Source organism: Aulonocara sp. 'chitande type north' Nkhata Bay, linkage group LG14 (assembly GCF_057382095.1).
Source record: "Aulonocara sp. 'chitande type north' Nkhata Bay isolate Kocher_YH1m ecotype deep benthic linkage group LG14, A_spYH_male_GT1.1, whole genome shotgun sequence".
Lineage (NCBI taxonomy): Eukaryota > Metazoa > Chordata > Actinopteri > Cichliformes > Cichlidae > Aulonocara > Aulonocara sp. 'chitande type north' Nkhata Bay.
The window spans coordinates 40,587,998-40,613,028 of NC_141357.1; the positions used below are offsets into that span (position 1 = coordinate 40,587,998).

General features: G+C 46.5%; 1 protein-coding gene across 1 annotated transcript; it reads right to left on the minus strand.

Annotated features, from left to right (window-relative positions):
• Positions 1-1,927: 1,927 nt before the first annotated feature.
• masp1 (MBL associated serine protease 1) lies at positions 1,928-23,636 on the minus strand. Its single transcript, XM_086262606.1, has 13 exons — positions 23,421-23,636; positions 16,704-16,926; positions 16,440-16,617; positions 16,017-16,148; positions 14,691-14,887; positions 14,470-14,617; positions 14,281-14,399; positions 13,937-14,015; positions 12,756-12,881; positions 12,431-12,505; positions 9,930-10,177; positions 9,637-9,825; positions 1,928-4,335 (listed from the first exon to the last, which is right to left on the minus strand). Exons 1-13 carry the CDS (start codon positions 23,423-23,425, stop codon positions 3,868-3,870), a joined length of 2,187 nt encoding a protein of 728 aa, XP_086118732.1. The 5' UTR covers positions 23,426-23,636; the 3' UTR covers positions 1,928-3,867.
• Between the last annotated feature and the right edge of the window lie 1,395 nt (positions 23,637-25,031).

The following is a 25,031-nucleotide window of genomic DNA, read 5'->3' on the forward strand; positions in this document are numbered from 1 at the left end:
ATCTGTGTGACATCAATAAAAGGATCAAGTGCTGCATTATCTTTAGTTACATTGATGTTATTTATTTATGGTGAAACAGTGGTAAAATATCGCTGTTGCTTTCGTATGAATGAAGCGGACATACCTGCGTGGCCGCGATCTAATCTTGTTTACATAAAGTAAGCCTGCTCCCGAGCAGGTTTACGCTTACGGCTCTGTTGCTATGACAGCAAGTCCCGGATGAGCTTCGGGGAACCGAACGATCCAGGATCACGCGAAATCGTCAACAATCTAATCCAGCTAACTTACTTAGCGAGGTACGAAGTGGCAGCCGCGCCACTGTCCCAGACTGCGTGTGTTTTATGAAAACGGGCTCGTGATTTACGACGCATCCGAAGACCTGGAGAAGAGGAAGTTGATGGAAAAGGGAGCAGACGACCCAATACCACGCATCCCCGTACCCAAGCAGCGGACGCCATTCTGGGAAAGAGCGAGCGGGGCGCCGCGGCAGACCCGGATGAAATACATCCAGGAAAAGCTCCAGATTCAAGCGTATGGATAGTAACACCTAATTTTTTCCCCGCACCTAAGACTGCAGTTCTCCTCTGTAAAATAAGAGTAACAGGTTTGACCGCAGTTATGGGATGTTACTGGCTTTCTCCAAGAGCGCTGCTATGATGAGCCGAGATTACCAAGCAGCACTACGAGGGGCTCTCTGGGACTCTTTTTTTTGGGGGGGGGGGCGACCGTGGCTCAAGAGTTGGCAGTTCATCTTGTAATCAGAAGGTTGCCGGTTCAAGCCCGGCTCCGCCAGTCTCGATCGTTGTGTCCTTGGGCGAGACACTTCACCCGTTGCCTACTGGTGGTGGTCAGAGGGCCCGGTGGCGCCATGTCCGCAGCCTCGCCTCTGTCAGTGCGCCCCAGGGTGGCTGTGGCTGCAATGTAGCTGCCATCACCAGTGTGTGAATGTGTGGATGAATGTGCGTGTGAATGGATGTGTAAAGCGCTATATAAATACAGACCATTTACCATTTTCTGGCAGGAAACATCTTTCTGCCACCGAGCACAAAAAATTGTGTAAAATGGGGTTTAAAATCTGTATTATTCCTCACATATAAAAAAAAAAAACATTCTAGAGGAGTGGCCTTATTGTCAAAGTACATTTCCAGCTTTCCTCACAAATCAGAGATGAGGAGGGGCGTTATATGCTGGCTAAAGGGTACACAGATCACAAGGAAGTTACATGTTTAATGTGTACAGACGGCCAGGGACTGATAAAGATCTGATCAGGACCCTTTTTGAATTAATTGCAACAGAAACATCAGGCGTATTAATATGTGGTGAGATTGGAATATTCACTTGAATCCATTTCTGGACACGTCCAGTAAAACTAAAGTGTCACAATCAGAAGCTCTATATGTTAAAAGGATGCTTAAGAAGAAGGGTTGGTTTTCACATTCCCACCATATGTATTCAAGACTGGACTATTTTTTATGTCACACTTTGATAAGCACAGGATTGTAAATTGTGATATAGGGCTGAGAGATATTTCGGACCATGCAGGCGTGTACCTGACACTCCATCTGCACTCATGGACGCTTCATATTGGTCTACTAAAGGATGTAAAATTCAAAAGGTTTGTAAAAGAAGAATTTAAGGAATACATGGACTATAATAACAATGGTGATGTTTCTCCTCAGTATTTTATGGGATGCAGCGAAGGCAGTTCTTAGAGGGAATCTAGTTTTGTGGTCCTCATATAAAAAAAGGAAACAGAGAAACATCTAAAAGACCTCATTGAAAAGTAACAATGATGACACCTTATCACAAATGAAAGAAGCACAACAGATATTAAACAGGTTATATGATGACCAAATAGAGAAAAGGGCTAAATTCATGCAGAATTATTATGAAAATGGTCCCAAATCCAAGAAGCCAAGAGGAAACAGCAGGCTGACAGATTTATTCAGAGAATTAAAAACCCAGCAAATGATAAGATATGACATGAAAAGCATAAAGAATCTTTTGTGACCTATTATACCCGACTGTACGCAGAACCCACCACGACAGATGTGCCCTCTGTTAATGCATTTCTTTCCTTGATTTACCATCGATAGGAACAAAATAAAAGATTAACACCAACAGTAACTGCGGAGGAGATTAACCAGGCCGTTTCAAATAAGATGGCCGGTGAGGACGGCTACCTGGCAGAGTGGTACAAGCAGAGATCTCGTAGCCCCTCTGCTGAGGGTTTGCTTTAACCATGTGCTTACAGGGGGAGATACCCCCATCCTGGAAACGAGCAGGTATTTCAGTAATTCCCAAACCGGGTAAGAACAAAACAGAACGTGGTTCCTACAGACCCATATCAGTCGTGAATATTGACTACAGGATATTTGCAACACTATTAGCTAAACAGTTGGAATTTATAACTTCAGAACTAGCAGATACAGATCAAACAGGCTTTGTTCGAAACGGACAAACTCACGATGATGTGAGGCGGGCTCTCGTTCTAGTAAACAAAATAAAAAATATCAAATCAGTAGCTGTCTGACTGTCTGACTGCTGGAATGATCTTCAATCAAAGCTTTATTCGTCACATGCAGGTTGCCCTGCAGTGAAATGGGACCCCCCCCCCCCGACCTTACACATATAGCACAAACATTACATGGGGATACAGGTCGGAGATTGGTAGAATCAGAGAAAAAACATTGAAATGTACACTACAGTGGGGAAAGTACAAGAGGAAAAAAGAGACCCCTACTCATGCTGTGCTTCCATGGTAGGACAGCATGAGAACAGGAAACAAAAAACTCCTTTGCACAAAAAAGCACATAAATGTCCATAGCACAACATTGTGAAGACATGACAAGCCACAGGGGTGGGTGGGGGGTGAGGAGTAATCCGAAGAAACACAGCAGCCACCCTGCACAGCGCTACCATTCCAGCGCGGCACACAGACCCGCCGTGTTCCCTCGCCAGAAACAAGCATCGAAGGCGTTGGAAAGGGAGGGGGGATGAGTGAGTGCCTATCAGTGTAAGTGTATGTGTGTGCGTGTCCATAGTTCAGCGGAGACAGTGTCCTTCGCTCTATCAGGCTAAGTAAACAGTCTGCCAGCCAACCCAGGTGGCCTTCATGGGACGGGAAGAATAGTCATCACACAGTCGTTATCAGGGAGTTGTTTTGGTGGGCTCCAGCCTTGGGCCTAGCAGCTGGCGCCGTGGTGTCCAAATGTTGAATATTGTTGATTTCTCCTTTGTGAGCAGCTCAAATTTAGCCCTCTGACACTGGTCCCTCGATCTCCCGTTGGAGAGCCGCGAGCCTCCCCATGATGGTATCAAACTTCTGTTCCATGGTGTTGTCGTTCTTTTGATTCTGAGACCTCACAACTGCAGTGATCCGTTCCGCGATGTTTTCCAACTGTCGCTCAAGGGTGTCATTTTGAGCAGGCCTTTCGCTGATGTTTCCCCTCATACCAAGGACTGAGGAAATCGGACAAATACCTTTTATTAAAACTACTGGCTGGTGCAAAGAAAGCCATAACTCGCAAATGGCTAAACGTGGCTCCACCGTCATTTTTGGACTGGATAGGCATTACCAAGGAAATTTACACAATGGAGAGACTTTTTCATTAAGACTTGCTGCTGATAAATTTGAGAAGTAATGGAAAAAATGGGACCTTTACTTGAATGGAAAAATATTATAAATTCTGGTACCAAAAGTATCATCGCTGTAATTCACCTGTTTGATTTGATTGTACCATAAATGGATACCTTTTTTTTTAATGCATCTTTGCAAGCCTAGTGCTCTGTACTTGTTAATGTCTGAATGTTTTGTAAAAAATATACAAAACTACCAATAAAAACAAAGTGTTAAAAAACCCAGCATCACCACCAGGGGGCAGCGTGAAGGTGGCTCTGTATCCACTCCACGTATTTGGCCACTCGGGTATAGACTCCATACACTCTCAGACTCCCGCACTCCTCTGGTCCACCCCAGGACACCAACCCAAACACCGCCCACCTCCGGCTGACCTCGTCCTCCATTACAAATGCACCCCCGCTGTCCCCTAGGCAGGTGTCCCGCCCCCCCTCGAAGAAGCCGGCACAGAACATGTTGTCAGTGATGTTGTAGCTGACGGAGCGCGAGGCGTAGCTCGCCTCACACTCGGCCTGGGAGACCACAGGCAGCTTTACATACTGCAGGAGGTCAGAGGTCATCTCGAGGTCGGTGTCCAACACAGGGTCAAAGGTCAGAGTGGATGAGGGGGAGGAAGAAGCAGAGGCATTGGGGTTGGAGATTCCCCAACCAGCAACCACACCCAGAGAGTTGGGGGGAGGTGCCAGGGGGTCATCCTGGGGTAAAGACAGAGGTCAGAGGTCAAGCAGCAGACAGATCAGTAAAATATTTACATCCTTAGTCGATCTGATCTCACTGCCTCAAACAGGCGATGACATCACCAGTAAAAATAAAGAAACATGTGATTCAAAAATACTGGAAATAAAGCAAACGTGTCCACATCGAGCCCAAAGCAGACGTGTCTGAGACGTCATTGCTGAACAGTCATTTAAGATTAGTTAGTAAATAACAATTAGCTAATGTTGTTCATGAGACTAAAATCATCTCACTGTGTTAATGTAAATATAATATGGCCAATGTTATAGTATTGTCAGATTATTATGATATATATATATATATATATATCGTAGTGGTTAGACTACACGCCTTTGGAACCCAGGATCGCAAGTTCGATTCCTGCCTTGGGTGTCTGTATCCAGTAAGGGTCCTAAGGCTAGACCCCCTATGCTAAGCAAGCCTACCGCAGACATGAGCGAGACAGATAAATATGAAGGCGTCGCCCGGATCAACAAGGTCCGCGTCAGGTGTTGAGGAACCAGGGCACCCTGACGAAAAGTGGGCTACTGGAACAAGAAGGCATCGGTGGGCAAGAGACGAAAACAGGGCGTTGTTGGAATGCTACTACACAAGTAACCCCGGCGGCAGGGGCTACATGAATAGGATGACGGACCTATGGATTCTTCGATACCCAACATCCACAATGACGGCGAAACAACTAGTAGCTCAGTGTTCCAACATTCGAAAGAAGGGACTGCTCTCACAGCTAGAGATTGACGAGGTACAACACAAATGCTACGGCAAGGAGGAGTCAGGACGCCAGGTCAGGGGGGAGATATCATCACCCCCACCCGAGATTGGGTACATAGCCCCAAGTGCGATAGGAGAAGGATCGTTGAGTGCGAGAGGAACTGACCTGAAAAATAGGATCATGGCCAAGCTTGAAACCTGGATCCCCCGTAGCCGGTTACCAAGATTACGTAAAGTACCCTCAGAAGGTCTGCTAGATGATGTTAATGCAGCACTACGGACAATACCTACAACCACGATTACTGACACTAACAAGCTGATCTACAATACGGCAGCAGTGATCAGTGAGATGCTTGGCTACAAGTTGAACAGCCACAAGGGGCAGTACCCTCCATGGAGAAGGAGGCTAGAGGGCAAGATCAAAGTAGCACGGAGGGAGGTTAGCCAACTAACGGAGTTGCAGAAAGGTGCGACAAAGAAGGTGCATAAGAAATACAGCAAGCTGTCCATACCTGAGGCCTTGGAAACTGCCAAGCAAAGACTCACAGCCTTGGCCAGCCGCTTGAGGAGGTACACCAGAGAGATAGAAGGCAGGAGAATAAACCAGCTGTTCTCCACAGAACCAGCAAAGGTGTACTCTCAGTGGCAAGGGAACAATAATAAGAGAACAGCACCACCAAGGCTGGAGACGGAGCAATACTGGAAGAGCATATGGGAGAAGGACGCAACCCATAACGGCAATGCTCAGTGGCTAGTGGATCTGAGGGCAGACCACAGCGACCTCCCTGAACAGGGTCCAGTAACCATCACAGTGGCAGATATCCAAGAAAGGGTCTCCAGTATGAAGAGTTGGACAGCACCAGGGCCCGACATGGTTCACACCTACTGGCTGAAGAAGCTGACTGCACTCCACGAGCGTCTGGCAGCACAAATGAACCAGCTGCTAGTTAACGAGAGACACCCGGAATGGCTAACCGAAGGCCGGACGGTCCTGATCCCCAAGGACCCCAAGAAGGGACCGGTCCCCTCCAACTACCGACCAATAACCTGCCTCAGTACTACATGGAAGCTCCTGTCAGGCATCATATCGGCTAAGATGAACAGGCACATGGGTCAATACATGAGTGGGACACAGAAAGGAATTGGCAAGAATACCAGAGGCGCAAAACACCAGCTACTGGTAGACAGAACAATCAGCCGAGACTGCAAGACCAGACTGACCAACCTGTGCACTGCCTGGATTGATTACAAGAAGGCCTATGACTCAATGCCCCACAGCTGGATACTGGAATGCCTAGAATTGTACAAGATCAATGGGACCCTAAGAGCCTTCATCAGGAACTCAATGGGGATGTGGCGTACAACACTAGAGGCCAACTCCAAGCCCATAGCACAAGTCACCATCAAGTGCGGGATCTACCAAGGAGATGCTCTGTCCCCACTGCTGTTCTGCATAGGCCTGAACCCCCTCAGTGAGATCATTAAAAAGACTGGCTACGGATACCGACTACGGAACGGAGCAGTTGTCAGCCACCTCCTGTACATGGATGACATCAAGCTGTATGCCAAGAGTGAACGAGACATCGATTCACTGATCCACACTACCAGGCTATACAGCAATGACATTGGAATGTCGTTCGGACTGGAGAAGTGTAGTCGGATGGTATCAAAGAGAGGGAAGGTAGTCAGAACTGAGGGGATTGAACTACCAGAAGGCAACATTGCAGACATAGAGGACAGTTACAAGTACCTGGGGATCCCGCAGGCGAATGGGAACCATGAAGAGGCCGCTAGAAAGGCTGCAACCACCAAGTACCTGCAGAGGGTCAGGCAAGTCCTGAGGAGTCAGCTGAATGGTAAGAACAAGATCCGGGCCATCAACACGTACGCCCTGCCCGTGATCAGGTACCCTGCTGGGGCAATAGGCTGGCCAAAGGAGGAGATAGAAGCCACTGACATAAAGACAAGAAAGCTCCTTACCATGCATGGAGAGTTTCACCCCAAGTCCAGCACCCTGAGGCTGTACGCTAAGCGGAAGGAAGGGGGCCGGGGACTGGTGAGTGTCAGCACCACAGTCCAGGATGAGACAACGAACATCCAAGAATACATTGGGAAGATGGCCCCAACTGACCGAGTGCTCAGTGAATACCTCAGGCAGCAAAAACCCAAGAAAGAGGAGGGAGACGAGGAACCATCATGGAAGGACAGGCCCCTGCACGGTATGTACCACCGGCAGATAGAGGAGGTGGCTGATATCCAGAAATCCTACCAGTGGCTGGACAAAGCTGGACTGAAAGACAGCACAGAGGCACTAATCATGGCAGCACAAGAACAAGCTCTGAGTACAAGATCCATAGAGGCTGGGGTCTATCACACCAGGCAAGACCCCAGGTGCAGGCTGTGTAAAGATGCCCCAGAGACAATCCAGCACATAACAGCAGGGTGCAAGATGCTAGCAGGCAAGGCATACATGGAACGCCATAACCAAGTGGCCGGCATAGTGTACAGGAACATCTGTGCCGAGTATAACCTGGAAGTCCTGAGGTCAAAATGGGAGATGCCCCCAAGGGTGGTGGAGAATGACCGAGCTAAGATCCTGTGGGACTTCCAGATACAGACGGACAAAATGGTGGTGGCTAACCAACCGGACATAGTGGTGGTAGACAAACAGAAGAAGACGGCCGTAGTGATCGATGTAGCGGTTCCGAATGACAGCAATATCAGGAAGAAGGAACACGAGAAGCTGGAGAAATACCAAGGGCTCAGAGAAGAGCTTGAGAGGATGTGGAGGGTGAAGGTAACGGTGGTCCCCGTGGTAATCGGAGCACTAGGTGCGGTGACTCCCAAGCTAGGCGAGTGGCTCCAGCAGATCCCGGGAATAACATCGGAGATCTCTGTCCAGAAGAGCGCAGTCCTGGGAACAGCTAAGATACTGCGCAGGACCCTCAAGCTCCCAGGCCTCTGGTAGAGGACCCGAGCTTGAAGGATAAACCGCCCGCAGGGGTGTGCTGGGTGTGTGTGTGTGTGTGTGTGTGTATATATATATATCACTGACTTTCAGCTTGTTGTGTTTGTGGATATATGACTGACTTTAATTATTACACATTGGCACATAAATGAGCGGAAGCGAATGGATGGATGGATGGCACATAAATGAGTGACGTCATATTCAGTACTTTTGACAGTTCACTCTTCGGCCGCTCCATCTTATTAGGGAAATTCCACATACATAAATGTAAATTTCAAAACTCAACCCCATCATTTAATTTGTTTTTGATTGAAATTGAATATTACTTAAACTCTCTTAAATTAACTTCCAATATAAAAGGTTTATCATTGATTGAAATTCATTCAGAAATGTTCAACGAATGAGCTGTCACAACTTTCAAGTACAAAGTTGTTATGAAGTCTGTCACATTCCCCCCTTTTTTTTTCTTTTTTATCCTTTATTTATTTCATTGTACTGTATATTGTTACTCTTATTTGCCTTGTATGTCTACTGTACAAACTGAACTGGAATGACTGACTGTTCGCTTTATAATTTCAATAAAGTTTGGGAAAAAAACAAAAAAAAAACCTCTTTGGCCGCTCCCGTCTGCCGTATTTTGCGGCAAAATAATCCACACCCACCGCCGCGCTCTGAATTGTGGGATATATGGGACCACAAAGCGTGCACCGGACCACGCTTGATATTTGGGGAAATCGACGGCGGATTTGGAGTATGCATTTCATTTCAATTCAATTCAATTTTATTTATATAGCGCCAAATCACAACATAAGTCGCCTCAAGGCGCTTCATAGATACAGAGAAAAACCCAACAATCATATGACCCCCTATGAGCAAGCACTTTGGCAACAGTGGGAAGGAAAAACTCCCTTTTAACAGGAAGAAACCTCCGGCAGAACCAGGCTCAGGGAGGGGCGGGGCCATCTGCTGCGACCGGTTGGGGGGGGGGGGGGGGGGGGGGGCATTTGAAGCACACTTCGAATTGGGACAGCCGTCGTCGTGTGGCGGTGACGTAACCGCACTTGAAATGCGTACTTCAAGCGTGCAGACCCTGAAATGGGACACAGCCTCAGTGTCGAGGAGTAGCTCCTCCCCCCGTCTTTAATGAGGGGACCAGCTGACCTTTGGAGCAAGCTCAGCATAGGTGAGGTTCGGCTTCACGTTCATGCACTGCTGCTGAGCACCATGCTTTGTTTTTACCCCGACTTTGCCAAGCACACTCTGGCAGACTCACGGACACCTGTACAGGTAAGGAGGCCTTAACCGGGTCTTCCTGCCTGAAGAGCTCAGGAAAGCTAACTCCACCTAATCACTGAGATCCTTTTAAAGTCATTCTAGTTTTTTATAAAGCAGACTTTTATTATTAGTTTTACATTTTCAGTCTCTTACAAGGATTTTAATTCTGTCTGTTAACATGTCTGTCTGATAACCTTTGTGTCTGTCAGCTCAGAGGTCCTCTCCCTGTGACCTCTGACCTTTGTGTTGGGAGATCACACCTAAGTGAACACGGCTTTGTGCAGACTCAGCTGGAGCTGTGACCCACCTGTGTGTGAGGCAGTGGGAGACAGACTGGACGGATGAGTTGGTTAAACTCCACCCGCTCACTCAGCCTCAGCAGGGCGATGTCGTTGTTGTAGTTGTTGGGTTGGAAGTCCGGGTGGAGGAAGATCCGGTCTACGGAGAGGTTGGTGGCCCGACGTTTGTCTCTGGCATCATGGAGACCAAGGAAGACCTGAAGGACAGAACAAGCAGGTCACTTACAGCCGATAAGCATCCGTCCCACGGTTTGGCAGAGACACAAAGCTGATCACAGATATAGGAGAGAATTTCAGAAACCTTGACGTGGTCAGCGGCCACGGGAACGACACTGGTGTCCCTCCTCAGGGACCGCAGGATGTGGGCAGCTGTGAGGACCCAGGACTCCGACAGCAGGGCCCCAGAGCCGAACCAGCGATCCTCTGGGACCCTGGACAGGTCCTCCACACTGAGCAGGACCTGCCAGGGGAAGAAGCCAGGCTCAGCGCTACGACCGCCCACAATCCGCTTCACCTGAGGGGGGAGAGGGCGGGATGGCTGGCCGCAGGCTGGACACGCAGAGACATCAGGCAGACAGGTTATCAGACAGACAGATGAACAGGCAGACAGGTTAACAGGCAGACAGGTGAACAGGCAGACAGGTGAACAGGCAGACAGGTTAACAGGCAGACAGGTTAACAGGCAGACAGGTGAACAGGCAGACAGGTGAACAGGCAGACAGGTTATCAGACAGACAGGTGAACAGGCAGACAGGTGAACAGGCAGACAGGTTATCAGACAGACAGGTTAACAGGCAGACAGGTGAACAGGCAGACAGGTTATCAGACAGACAGGTTATCAGACAGACAGGTGAACAGGCAGACAGGTGAACAGGCAGACAGGTGAACAGACAGACAGGTGAACAGGCAGACAGGTGAACAGACAGACAGGTGAACAGAAAGACAGGATAACAGACAGACAGGTGAACAGGTAGACAGGTGAAAAGAAAGACAGGTTATCAGACAGACAGGTTATCAGACAGACAGGTGAACAGGCAGACAGGTGAACAGGCAGACAGGTGAACAGACAGACAGGTTATCAGGCAGACAGGTGAACAGGCAGACAGGTTATCAGACAGACAGGTGAACAGGCAGACAGGTGAACAGACAGACAGGTGAAAAGAAAGACAGGTTATCAGACAGACAGGTGAACAGGCAGACAGGTGAACAGACAGACAGGTGAACAGAAAGACAGGATAACAGACAGACAGGTGAACAGGTAGACAGGTGAAAAGAAAGACAGGTTATCAGACAGACAGGTTATCAGACAGACAGGTGAACAGGCAGACAGGTGAACAGACAGACAGGTGAACAGACAGACAGGTTATCAGGCAGACAGGTGAACAGGCAGACAGGTTATCAGACAGACAGGTGAACAGGCAGACAGGTGAACAGACAGACAGGTGAAAAGAAAGACAGGTTATCAGACAGACAGGTGAACAGGCAGACAGGTGAAAAGAAAGACAGGTGAACAGACAGACAGGTTATCAGACAGACAGGTTAACAGACAGACAGGTGAACAGGCAGACAGGTGAACAGACAGACAGGTGAAAAGAAAGACAGGTTATCAGACAGACAGGTGAACAGACAGACAGGTGAACAGGCAGACAGGTGAACAGACAGACAGGTTATCAGGCAGACAGGTGAACAGACAGACAGGTGAACAGGCAGACAGGTGATCAGACAGGTGAACAGGCAGACAGGTGAACAGGCAGACAGGTTATCAGACAGACAGGTTAACAGGCAGACAGGTGAACAGGCAGACAGGTGAACAGGCAGACAGGTGAACAGGCAGACAGGTTATCAGACAGACAGGTGAACAGGCAGACAGGTGAACAGGCAGACAGGTGAACAGGCAGACAGGTTATCAGACAGACAGGTTAACAGGCAGACAGGTGAACAGGCAGACAGGTTATCAGACAGACAGGTTATCAGACAGACAGGTGAACAGGCAGACAGGTGAACAGACAGACAGGTTATCAGACAGACAGGTGAACAGGCAGACAGGTGAACAGACAGACAGGTGAACAGGCAGACAGGTGAACAGACAGACAGGTGAACAGAAAGACAGGATAACAGACAGACAGGTGAACAGGTAGACAGGTGAAAAGAAAGACAGGTTATCAGACAGACAGGTTATCAGACAGACAGGTGAACAGGCAGACAGGTGAACAGACAGACAGGTGAACAGACAGACAGGTTATCAGGCAGACAGGTGAACAGGCAGACAGGTTATCAGACAGACAGGTGAACAGGCAGACAGGTGAACAGACAGACAGGTGAAAAGAAAGACAGGTTATCAGACAGACAGGTGAACAGGCAGACAGGTGAACAGGCAGACAGGTGAACAGGCAGACAGGTGAAAAGAAAGACAGGTGAACAGACAGACAGGTTATCAGACAGACAGGTTAACAGACAGACAGGTGAACAGGCAGACAGGTGAACAGACAGACAGGTGAAAAGAAAGACAGGTTATCAGACAGACAAGTGAACAGGCAGACAGGTGAACAGACAGACAGGTGAACAGGCAGACAGGTGAAAAGAAAGGTGAACAGACAGACAGGTTATCAGACAGACAGGTTATCAGACAGACAGGTGAACAGGCAGACAGGTGAACAGGCAGACGGGTTAACAGACAGACGGGTTATCAGAAAGACAGGTGAACAGGCAGACAGGTGAATAGACAGACGGGTTAACAGACAGACGGGTTAACAGACAGACGGGTTAACAGACAGACAGGTGAACAGGCAGACGGGCAGGTACTTGGCAGACAGGTGGGTACTGTGCTCCTTCCTTCTGAATCAACCCAGTCTCCACTCAGACCACACCTGTATGAAGCTACAAACAGTAACCGGAGTGTGAGGAGGCCTCTGGTTATCAATAGCAGGTCCAGTTTTTATCAACATGTTTAAAAACAGATGAGGAGCAAATTGCCCAAAGATGAGAACAAAATAATAAAAATGAATAAAAACATTTCCTTACTACAACCAGACACAGAGCTCGAGGAACAACAAGGTTCAGCCAATAATCGGATGAGCTGTCACTGCACAGCAACCACTGAAGGAAACCAAACAGGAAGACCTCTTACTGTTAAGCTGGACGCCGCCCTCCCTGCACACGTACTGAACGGTCGCACCGAACAGTGTGCTGTTGTCATGGTTACCAAACACCACGTCAGCCATGTCGACCATCTTTGGACTCCCACAATCCACCACTGTGACAGACAGGACAAAAACACCAATCAGCTTTGAGTCTGAGCAGAAAGGAGGAAGAATGAGCCAGAACCAAACTACAGCTGACCGACAGCGACAACGAATCAGAACTGACGTGTTCCAATGATCCAGACACGTGAGTGTGACGTGATTTTAATCTGAAACTCATCTCAACGTAACGTGAGACCCGACAGGCTGAAGAGTCAGCGTGTCCTGAAGGGGGCGTCACGGGAACACGCATCGAGACAAAGAACGCGAACATGTGTGACAGAAACACATCAGCGCCGCGATCCCTGAATGTGAGTCACAGACACACGACAGAAGCTTCTGGTTTTACGCTTTATTGGAAAATACAGACACATCAACACTGTTCGCTCCTGCAGTATCTTTATTAGCCAATGAGACTGGCTTGCTCATTAAGCTAGGCTGTGATTGGTCCGGATGCTGGACAGAGAGCTGGGCTTCCTCCTGGAGTCTGCAGAGAAACGAGAGCGAGAGGAAAGTGTGTGAGCAGACCTGAACTGTCTCTCAGCACCTGCACAGACAGCTACCTGTCAGTCTCAAAAATGATCTGCAGGACGCCACGGCGGTGCCTGCCTACCACAGCACGACCGGCCTGGTCAGCCAGTCCCCCCCTCCCCGCGGTGGTAAAATAAACATGTCAGTCGTAACTCACCTGTTTGCATTATTAGGGGCGTGGCCTCTGCGACTGACATGTGGATGGTGACACAGGTGGCTGTAGCTACTAACTTCACCTGAGCTGGACCCGTGGGCCGTGTTTGTGCTGTTGGAGCCTTTTAATGACATCATGTGACCAATAACATGGCTGCTGTGAGGTCACTACTATACTAACAGAGCATCAGAAAAGGCGGAGCTTCAGGTTTACTAAACGAAAGCCTAACTAGCACTACTGTGACGCTCCTGTAGAGTCTGCAGAGAGCCAGCAGGTGGCGTGTGTGCTCCAGGAAACAGGTTGCAGCAGCAGTAACCCAGACTCAAACACGGGAGACACTGAAACACAAACACTCTGGAGAGGTCAAAGGTCGAGCAGTCTTACTGTGGCACGGAGGAGGACGGTCGCTCCACGATCCATCGGCCCGGCAGTCGATCTGATAGTGATCCAGGTGACCTCCGTCCTGAGCAGAGACAGCGCAGCCAGGTTAGCAACAAGCAGCATCACTGCAGACCATGTGACCCGCACAGCTGATCTACACCTGTGGCGCATAGCTCGGACGCACGCCGCGTTCGCGCTCTGCGTGACCGATCCGTTTGACAGTTCGATCTGTCAAACGGACGCCAGTGCGCTGGCCCATTCCTTCACGTGCGCAGCGCCGCTGTTTTTGAAACAAACTAAACATCATTTGGGTTGACCAAACTCAGCTGATGTGACACGCCCCCTACCTTCAGCAGGTGGTATCCAGGCTCACAGGTGAACAGGATGTGGTCTTTAAAGAAGTATTCTGATTGGAAGGGGTTCATCAGGGCGTTGGGCGGAGTATTGGGCACGGGACATTGACTTCCTGTCAGGAGACAATAAAAGCTATAACTCCCAGCTGTGTGTCTGTTTGCATCACCTGGACATGGACTCACCTGTAGCCGTGTAGCCGAGCCTCCAGCCGAGGTTTTCTCCAGAGCTATCGCTGTGGAACACGATGGAGGCCACGTTGCTGTCGGTCTGAATGACTCCTGGAGATCGATCGCCGCAGAACGGACCGAACACAGCACTTCCTGCTTTAATCTGACAGGAAAACAGCTGATTAACAGCTCCAACACGTCACCCGAGTGTGTGTCTGTGTGTGTGTTTTCTTCACCTTAATGTAGTCATAGGGACAGCTGACGTCAGGGTGATCCTCCACATCAAAGTGTGAGTCAAACTGGAGGCGGAGCCTGAAGCCATCCTCCACCTCGATGCGGTACAAGCACTCGCAGCTCTTTGGGTACGGAGCAGGGAAGTCAATGCTGCTCAGAACTCCGGAGCGTTCCCTGAACACATCACTGCTGCACTCCACTAAACAGAATAGAATTCAACTTTACTGTGATTGCACACGTCACAAGTGCAAGACAACAGAAATGCAGTTTGCATCCATCCAGAAAGTGCTTTGGCAATAATATTGATATATTACAAAATATGGATCTATTATAGGTATGTTACAATGTACACGGTATGAAGGCATGTTATGAATATGCTCTAAGTATGTACTGGCTGCAGTGAGTGTACAAGCTATGAACAGGATATAAATATGGTTAAAATATGAAAACTATTTGAGATTGTAGAGATACAATTGCTACTATTAATAAACAGTTGTAGAACTATAATTATTGTATTGTACAGAATGATTGTCTATACATCATTTACAGTAGTGCATTTTAGCACACACACACACACACACACACACACACACACACACACACAGAAAAGCAGAGTCAAAAACTGAGTTTGTATATTTGCTCTCTGAGGATCTGCAGGCTTCCTGAAGGACACTCAGAGCTCTTCCCACACTGATGTTCGGCTCTCACAGGCTTGTGTGTTTCTATCCAGCTGTGCTTTAATGCACAGCTTTGTGTTTGCACTGTTGTCATGCTGATAGTCAGATGTTTCCAGATGTTCCTGAACGATCACAGTGGATTAAATACTCATTTGTATATCTGTGTTTTGTATCATATTTGTTGCATCCATGTTTGGGAGGGGAAAAAATATGAGACATTAAAGGGGCGTGGCTAACCGGAAGCAAAGAAAAGAGGTGAGACTCAAGACTTTTGCACACTCAGTGTGTTGTGTTATAATGGTTCTGTAATCAGTCAGAGGTCACCGAGAGGTCGTCGCTCTGTAGCAAACCCTCAGACGTGAACACGCACAGGCAGAACTCAGACAGAGCCTGCCTCCCCCACACAGAAACACGCAAATATTTACCACCGATCAGGCGCCGCTATCAGTCACAGCGGGGTCACGGTCCACAGCACTGATCTGTCAGGACACGTGAGGACCCACACATTCCTCCCCCACCCGTGGTTCATGTGGGGCTCATATCTTTGGAAAGCAGAGCCCCGCAGTGCACGCTACTGTACTTGTGGATGAACGCGAGCAATCAGCTGTGGGTGCTGTGGATTATGACACCCGAGCCGATGTCTGCGCTCACCTCTGCAGGTGTGGTTGTCAGAGTGCAGCCGGTAACCATAGCGACAGGAGCAGTAGTATCCTCCAATGTAGTTGTGGCAGAAATGATCGCAGAGCGCGTCCTCGCCACTCCGCTCGCTGCACTCGTCTACGTCTAGAGGGGCGGGGCCAGAGGCGGGACCAGAGGAGACAGGAAACAAGCATCAGATGAGAAACGCAAACAAACTGCGCCTTTTTGTCAGGTGACCTCTGAAACTGAGTCGCACTGAAACAGGAAGTCCGCAGACTCGCTCACTGCTCGTCAGAGTTCTGCTCGGTCCCACCTTCAGACCAGCACCGAGCAGAACTCCGATGAACACCTGAAGGTCCAAACTCCGGCTCCAGAGGAGACGTCATGGCGAGAGACCGAACCCGTCTGCTCGGGCGGGCTGGGTCTGGTTCTTACCCACGGCGCTGTAGTGAGCCACGAACCCGGAGAACCGCTCCTCGTCGGAGAAGTCGGAGGAGAAGAGGAGGCTGAGGGAGTTTCTGGGGGAAGTGAGGGCCTGCTGAGCCGGCACCGCCTCCGTGTCCGTCTGCTCCTTCCCACAGAACAGCGCCAGCACCTCCCCCTCAGCCTCCACCTGCAGACAGAGAACCATAGTTTGTGACATCACTGTGGTGCGCAAACACACACACACACACCAAAAACTGGCATCCTGTGTCTCACCTTGACGTAGTCGTACTCGCACAGGTAAGACGGCTCCAGGTCGAAGTGGCTGAAGTAGAGCTTGATCTGGAAGCCGTCAGGAACGCTGACGTTCCAGCGCAGCTGCATGTCCCGGGGATACGGCTCCGGGAAGTTTGGTGAGCACAGGCTGCCGTACATCCCCGACAGCGACAGCTGCTGAGCACCGAGTCCGAGCGAGAAGAGCAGCGAGATGAGGATGAGTCTGAGAGGAAGCAAAGCGACACTCGTCAGGACGTCACAGAGGTCCGGCCCCCTCCTCATCAGAGGCCTGGGACCAGGCCCGCACGCATCCTTCTGCGAACGTTACACGCACACCAGCCTGTTCCTATTGCACATGCTCAGTGAAAGCCTGCTCCCACCCAGCACCATCAGTAAACACGCCCTTTTTCTTTGAAAGTAAAATCTCAGCCCACACAAATATATCAACAACAGTGATCACAAAACTGTGTATAACTGAACACAGTAGTGCAATTTTTAACCAGGTCTTCCCATTAACACCTGACCTGCCCAGAGGGTCAGTCAATGAGCTCGTCAATAGCTTCAATGCTAACATGTTAAATGTAATGGACACTATTGCTCCCATTAAGGTGAAGGTTATCTCTGGAAAGAAAAAGTCTCCATGGAGAAACTCCACACTGGTGAAAAATGAAAAAAGAGAGTGTAGGAAAGCTGAGCGCAGATGGAGAAAAACAAACCTCCAGGTTCATTATGACATTTATAAAGAGAAACTTCACAATTATAATTTACAACTGAGGAGTGCAAGGAGGTCCTACTTCTCTGACATCATCACTAAAAACAGCCATAATGCTCGGGTCTTATTTTCTACAGTTGACAGGCTAACAAACCCTCCTGTGTCAGTGGCAGCTGAACTTCATTCGACCATGGCCTGCAATGACTTTGCCAAATTCTTCACTGAAAAAATCCAAAAAATTAGACAAGCAATTGGTACATCAACAGCAGATCCAGGATATGTACTGTGTCCACCAAAAAACTGTTTAAACACCATGAAACAGTTTCAACCTATTAACAGCAAAGACCTGGAGGACATCTTAGGTCACCTGAACTCCTCCTCCTGCTGTTTAGATGTCCTGCCAACAAGTTTTTTCAAAAAGGTCTCAAAGACTTTAGAGTCAGACCTGTTACAGATCGTCAACTTTTCTTTATTATCAGGTGTGTTTCCAGAATCACTAAAAACTGCTGTAATCAAACCTATACTGAAAAAGGACAATCTTGACAAGACACAAATGAACAACTACAGGCCGATCTCAAATCTCCCGTTTTTAAGATCATTGAAAAAGCAGTTTCTCAACAGCTCAGTTACTTCTTAAAACAGAATAACTGCTACGATGCCTTCCAGTCAGGTTTTAGACAGAACCACAGCACTGAAACCGCTCTGACCAAAGTGTTCAATGACATATGTCTGAATACAGACAGTGGAAACATGTCAGTCCTAGTTTTACTGGATCTCAGTGCAGCATTTGATACAGTTGACCACAACATATTACTCAAACGACTGGAGAACTGGACAGGTCTTTCAGGAACTGTACTAAACTGGTTCAGAACATACTTAGAAAACAGGAAATACTTTGTATCAATAGGTAACTTCACATCTGAGCAGACAAGTATCACATGTGGAGTTCCCCAAGGTTCCATCTTGGGACCCCTTCTGTTTAACATTTACATGCTCCCACTGGCACAGATTATAAACAACAACAAAATAAACTATCACAGCTATGCAGATGACACACAAATATATATCACAATGTCACCAGGAGACCGAGGCCCTGTACAGGCTCTTGGTAAATGCATTGAGGAAATCAATGACTGGTTGTGCCACAATTTTCTCCAACTAAACAAAAACAAAACTGAGGTAATAGTCTTTGGCGCCAAAGAAAAACGATTACAGGTCACCAGAGAACTTCAATCTATGCATCTAAAAACCACAAACCAGGCGAGAAATTTGGGTGTAGTGATGGATGCAGACCTACACTTAGAAAAACACATTAAGACAATAACAAAGTCAGCTTACTATCACCTCAAGAATATATCAAGGATAAAAGATCTGATGTCTCAACAGGACCTGGAAAAACTAGTCCATGCATTCATCTTTAGTAGGCTTGATTACTGTAACAGCATCTTTACAGGTCTACCTAAAAAATCAGTCAGACAACTACAGCTCATTCAGAACTCTGCTGCTCGAGTCCTCACTAAGACCAAAAAAGTGGACCACATCAGTCCAGCTCTGAGGTCCTTACACTGGCTGCCTGTCCGTCAGAGGATAGACTTTAAAGTCCTGATGCTGGTCTATAAAGCTCTGAATGGTTTAGGACCAAAATGGAGTTCGGTGTATGAAGAGTCAGATGTGGACAAGGCTTATGACAATTTCCTAGATATTTTTACTATGTGGTACAATAAACATTGTCCTGTAAACGAACACATGACAAAGAAAAAAAAGATAAAAAGTCCTTGGCTCACAAAAGGAATTATTAATGCTTGCAAAAAGAAAAACAATCTGTATAAACAGTTTATCAAAGTAAAAACAAAAGAAGTGGAACAAAGATATAAAGCATATAGAAATAAATTGACTGATATTATAAGAACGAGCAAACAACTTTATTATAGAAGAAGATTATATGAAAATAAAAACAATATAAAAGGAACTTGGGATGTGTTAAACAACTTAATTAAACAAGGATCTTCTGGAACATCATATCCTGAATATTTTACTGATGCAAATGGTGAAAATCACAACATGAGTAATATTGTCGATGGGTTCAATAAATTCTTCATAAATGTTGGCCCTGAACTAGCAGCGGACATCCCGTGTCATAAAAATGAAAATATCAGTAATATAAAATCAAATCCCTTTTCACTGTTCCTCTCAGCTACAAATGAGCAAGAAGTAATAAATATCACATTAGAATGTAAAAGTAAGTCTTCAATGGATTATCATGACATAAATATGTCTGTAGTTAAACAGGTTATTCTGAATATTGCTAGTCCCTTAACATATATCTGTAATTTATCATTTCAGTCCGGTTGTTTTCCAAAAAAAATGAAAATTGCGAAAGTAATACCACTATATAAAAGTAATGACAAACACAGTTTTACCAATTATAGGCCTATTTCTCTACTGCCTCAATTCTCAAAAATTCTAGAAAAACTTTTTAATTCAAGATTAGAAAAATTCCTTGAAAAACATCAAATAATAAATGTTGGTCAGTATGGTTTCAGAACGCAAAGAACCACTTCAATGGCGATAATTGAGGCAGTAGAAGAAATTACTGATACACTGGATAAAAATAAATATGCAGTTGGTATTTTTGTTGATCTCAAAAAGGCCTTCGACACAATCAATCACTCAATTTTATTGGATAAATTGGAAAGATATGGTATTCGAGGGAAAGCTGGTAACTGGTTAAAAAGTTACCTAACGGGTCGGGAACAATATGTTAGCATAGGGCATTACCATTCAGAGAAACTTGGTATTACATGTGGTGTTCCCCAAGGGTCAGTGTTGGGACCAAAACTTTTCAATGTATACATAAATGATATTTTTGATGTTTCTCAAGTACTTAAACTCATACTGTTCGCAGATGACACCAACATATTTTTCAGTAGCGATGATTATACTGATCTTGTAATGACTGTAAAGAGGGAGCTAAAATTAATAAAAAAATGGATGGACATAAATAAATTATCATTAAATATAAATAAAACTAAAGCAATGTTTTTTGGTAATTTAAAATATAATATAGAATTACCAATTATCATTGAAGGTGTACCAATTGATAACGTGAGTGAAAACAAATTTTTGGGAGTCGTAATTGATAATAAAATTTCATGGAAACCCCACGTCAGACACATAAAAACCTAAATTTCCAGAAGCCTCGCAGTTTTGAACAAAGTGAAACCATACCTTGGTAAAGATGCACTTCGTACTCTGTACTGTACTCTGGTTCTTCCATATCTTACATATTGTGTGGAAGTGTGGGGAAATACATATAAAAATACAACTAATCCATGAGTCACAGTACAGAAACGAGCACTGCGTATTATTCACAAGGCTGGTTATCTAGATCATACTCACAAACTCTTTCTTCAGGCAAAGTTACTTAAATTCCAGGATCTGGTTAATTACAATACATCCATAATTTTGTATAAAGCTTTTACTAAACTTTTACCGGCAAATTTACAAACTAGATTTGAAATTCGAGAAAAGGTTTATAATGTGAGAGGATTTGGAGAATTCAAATTACCCAGAACTCGAACAACCCGTAAAGGCTTTTGTGTGTCTGTATGTGGTGTGAAAATCTGGAACAGTCTGAGTTTACAATTGAAACAATGCAAAAATATTCATAGATTTAAATTTCTCTACAAACAGTTGGTCTGGTCACAGTATACTCAATGATGCTTTTAGTGTGCTCTGTAATGTCTGTCCTCTTACCATTGCTGGTATGGATTCAAAAAAAAAAAAAAGAGTGTGCGTATGTATGTGCATATATGTACATGTGTGTGTAGATATATATGTATGTATATGTATGTGTGTTTGTTACTTGTAGTTATTACTACCTGTTACCTGTGGTAATGTAATTTATAATTTATATATTCTGTATTCAGTTATGAAGGCTCTAATTGTTGTTTGCGAGCTGCAGTTTAGATGCTTGTATGCGCCCGGGGCTGTTGATGGGACTGTATGCAATGATGGGCGTAGCTGCGGGAAGTTTATTGTTTTGTTTTGTTTTTTTGTTGATGAGTGAGTATAGGGGTGGGATTTAATAAGTTTTCTTCGTCCCACTCCTTTTTCAGGCAATTTTTGTTTTTTGTTTTGTGCATTTTATGTTCAATATAGGTATTTGTTGTGCCTGGAAATGAACAAATAAATGAATGAAATGAATGAATGAAAATACATCAGTGACCTCCTGACCCAGCATGAACCTTCCAGATCCCTCAGGTCATCTGGATCCGGTCTGTTATCAGTTCCCAGAGTCAGAACCAGACACGGAGAAGCTGCATTCAGCTTTTATGCTCCTTATATCTGGAACAAACTCCCAGAAAGCCTCAGATCAGCTGAAACACTCAGTTTATTTAAATCCAGGTTGAAGACTCACCTGTTCTCAGCTGCATTTGAATAAAGCACCAAATACACACTGTTTTACTTTTAAGCTTAAATTTCAAAACTTACATTTTAACTACTGATTTTATCTACTGTTCTGTTTGTTTGTTTTAATCAATTTTAAATCATGCTTTTATTTGTTCTTGTTTCTAATGTCTCTGTAAAGCACTTTGAATCACCTTGTTGTTGAATTGTGCTATACAAATAAACTTGCCTTGCCCCCCTGACACTTTATTTGGTACAGCTGGTTAGCACCTGATTGGACGTCAGTCAGGTTCCAGAAAGGCTGCTTCCTATCAGCAGCCTGTCCGCTCTCCTGACCTCTGACCTTAGCGAGGCATCTGCTGCTCGCTGGATGTTGGAAAGGAAACGCCCGCCCGGCCGATGATAGTTTCACATTTTATAACCGCTTTGCTTCAGCTGTTCCTCGGTTTCAGTGACGTGTGCAGCCACTACAGTAAACTCACACCCTAACCCAGGGGTCTCAAACCGTGGCCTGGGGGCCACTCGCTGCCCGTACCTTGATGTGCAGAAATATAATGCACTTTGACCCCTGAAGTGACTTTTTGTTAAAATAAGTTCTTTAAAAAGCCAAAAAAGATGAATCTGAAGCCAACATGAGCAGAGAGCACAAACATGCTGAGGCTGTGTGAGTGCAGTGACAGACTCACAAACTCATGCACGCACTTATGTGCAGTTTGTTGCATACAAACACAACGACAGCCGCAGTGCTGCGTGTGTGTGCACAGACCCATGTGTTAGTGAAGAGCAGAGATGGGCAGTAATGTAATCGATTACCAACACTGGTTAAGAGATTGGAAACAAACTCTTGTTACACAACATTTGAAATTTTAAAAACAAACACATTTTAGGAAATATTTGTTTGTTTTGTACTTGAGCACTAGTCAAAGGAGCTTACAGAGAAAAGCGTCTGGACTTCTTTGAGTTGCTTCAAGACGTTTCACCTCTCATCCAGAAGCTTCTTCAGTTCTGTGCCATTGTGAAACCTGACCCCCACCTTCACAGTAAGCTCACCTGAAACTCTGGCTGATTGGGACCCACACCCGGTTTCACACCTTGGCTCAGGCGATTAGAGGATCATCAGGGGGTCCTTTTGTCCCTCTGTGGGGGGGATACTCCCGCTAGGTTTATATCTGGGACTCTCCACCATTTGACCTTAGAACTGAAGAAGCTTCTCGGATGAGAGGTGAAACGTCTTCAAGCAACTTAAAGAAGTCCAGACGCTTTTCTTTGCAAGCTCCTTAGACCACGATGACCTGGATGACTGAGAACCTTCACAGACATACTTGAACGGTAAAATCTCCTCCAATCAGATGACAGAGCCAGCAGTGGCCCGCAGCTCCTTTCACTCTGAGACCCAAGCGCACAAACCTTCATCCTCCCTCTTCATCACCTCCACCTGCGTGAGCGCTGAGCTGCGGGACCACGCCCCCGCGGCGCGTTTATGACACCTGATCACCTGGAGTTCCGCTACACCGCGTCCGTCAGTGAGTCTGAGTATCGATCCTGATCAGCACCGACTACAAGAACCTGCAATCACGTGACCCGAAACTCCTTACCTCATGTTGGACGTGGCAGCTCCTCTCAGCTCCTTCGGCGGCTCCTCCGCTCCTCTGTGCTCCTCCGGACACCGACCCCCGGGTTTCACCCCGGCGTGACGTATACTGAGAGGCTTACGTCATCACGTGCCATGCCGAAGCAGCCTGGAGGAACAGCAGCGCCCTCTGGGGCTCAAAGTGATTCTTTTTGTACTGAAGTCCGTTTGTTTGTTTACCTGTTTTACGTCACAGTTAATCAACTTCCTGTTTCCTGACTGCAGCAGCTGCCAGAGTCCAGTCAGAAAAGACCCGATTTAAGAGATGTACACTTGTAAAAGTAAAAAGTACATCCGGCCTGTGTAACAGTGGCGCAGTCAAAGTACTTTTACATGCAGTACTGCAGTACATCAGCCTCTGGCACGAAGGAAAAACACGTGACCTATCATTAGCTCACCTGAAGACCCTCAGCGTTTTCCTCACATGTCTTTTCACAGTAAAAGCACTAATGACAGCACAGACACTTCCTGTGGTTTTACACAATAAAACCTCTTTGTTAAGAAGTAAGATAAGATGAGTCTTTATTGACCTGACGGCGGGGAAATGCGTGCGTTCCCACAGCTCAGGTACAGAGAGCAGAAGAATACAAAGCCCAAAAATACAAAATCAATAAGATAATACAATATATACCACGGTAACTGAGGTTCTATGTACACGCACAAACAGTGTGTGTGACGGAGAAAAACATGCAAGAAATTCATTTCAGCTATTCTTCTATCTAAGAAATCCATAAGGATAGATATGTACGTGCAAACACACGTACAAATACACATACATCCATACACACCAAATATACACATATATATACACATGCACACGTCCATACATATAAGGTGCATTATCCATGTGGCGGTGACTGTGGTTGTCCACGTGACTCATGACATCATGATCGAGGAGGCTAACTGCTGCTGACTGATCTGTGAGGGCGTTTCAGTCTGTGACTGAAGGAGCTGCTCAGCCCACTCACACACTCATGCAGAGGGTGGTGTGGGTTGTTCATGATGGATGTCAGCTTTACTAACATCCTCCTGTCGCCCACCACCTCCACAGACTCCAGAGGACATCCCAGCACAGAGCTAGATCTCCGCACCAGTTTGTCAACCCTGCTCCTGTCCGTGGATCTGCTCCCCCAGCAGGTCACTGCGCAGAGAGAGGCGGGCGCTAGCCCGTATTAGTCTTTTTTATGAGTTCGCCCTCCTTAAGAGCAGTGACCTTGGGGGCCTTTGTTCCCTTATTTCTATTTTTTTCGTGTTGCACTCCGGTTGCCTAGGCCGGGGTGTAACAGTGTCATAGAAGAAAACAGACTGGATGTAAAAGATGGCGATATCTCCTGCTTCTTGCTCCAGTCACTCACTTCCGTTCTCAGTGTTTTACCTGTTAGACCAGTGGTCAGGAACTCCAGGCCGCAGCCTGGTTTTAGAGTTTTCAGCTGATTTAAAAGGCTAAATTAAAAAGTTCTGCAGAGGCATGGTGATGAGCTCATGTGACTCAGGTGTGCTGAAACCTTCCCCGCCTCTGTTTCAGTCTTATTCCAGACGTTATCTGAATATTTCAGCATCACTTCCTGTCCACCTC

Coding starts and splice junctions, on each gene's coding strand:
- masp1 (XM_086262606.1), bottom strand. Junction 14,016..14,280: donor CTGGATACCACCTGCTGAAG/GTAGGGGGCGTG, acceptor GTCTCTGCTCAG/GACGGAGGTCACCTGGATCA. Junction 4,336..9,636: donor TCCCACTGCCTCACACACAG/GTGGGTCACAGC, acceptor TCTTTACCCCAG/GATGACCCCCTGGCACCTCC.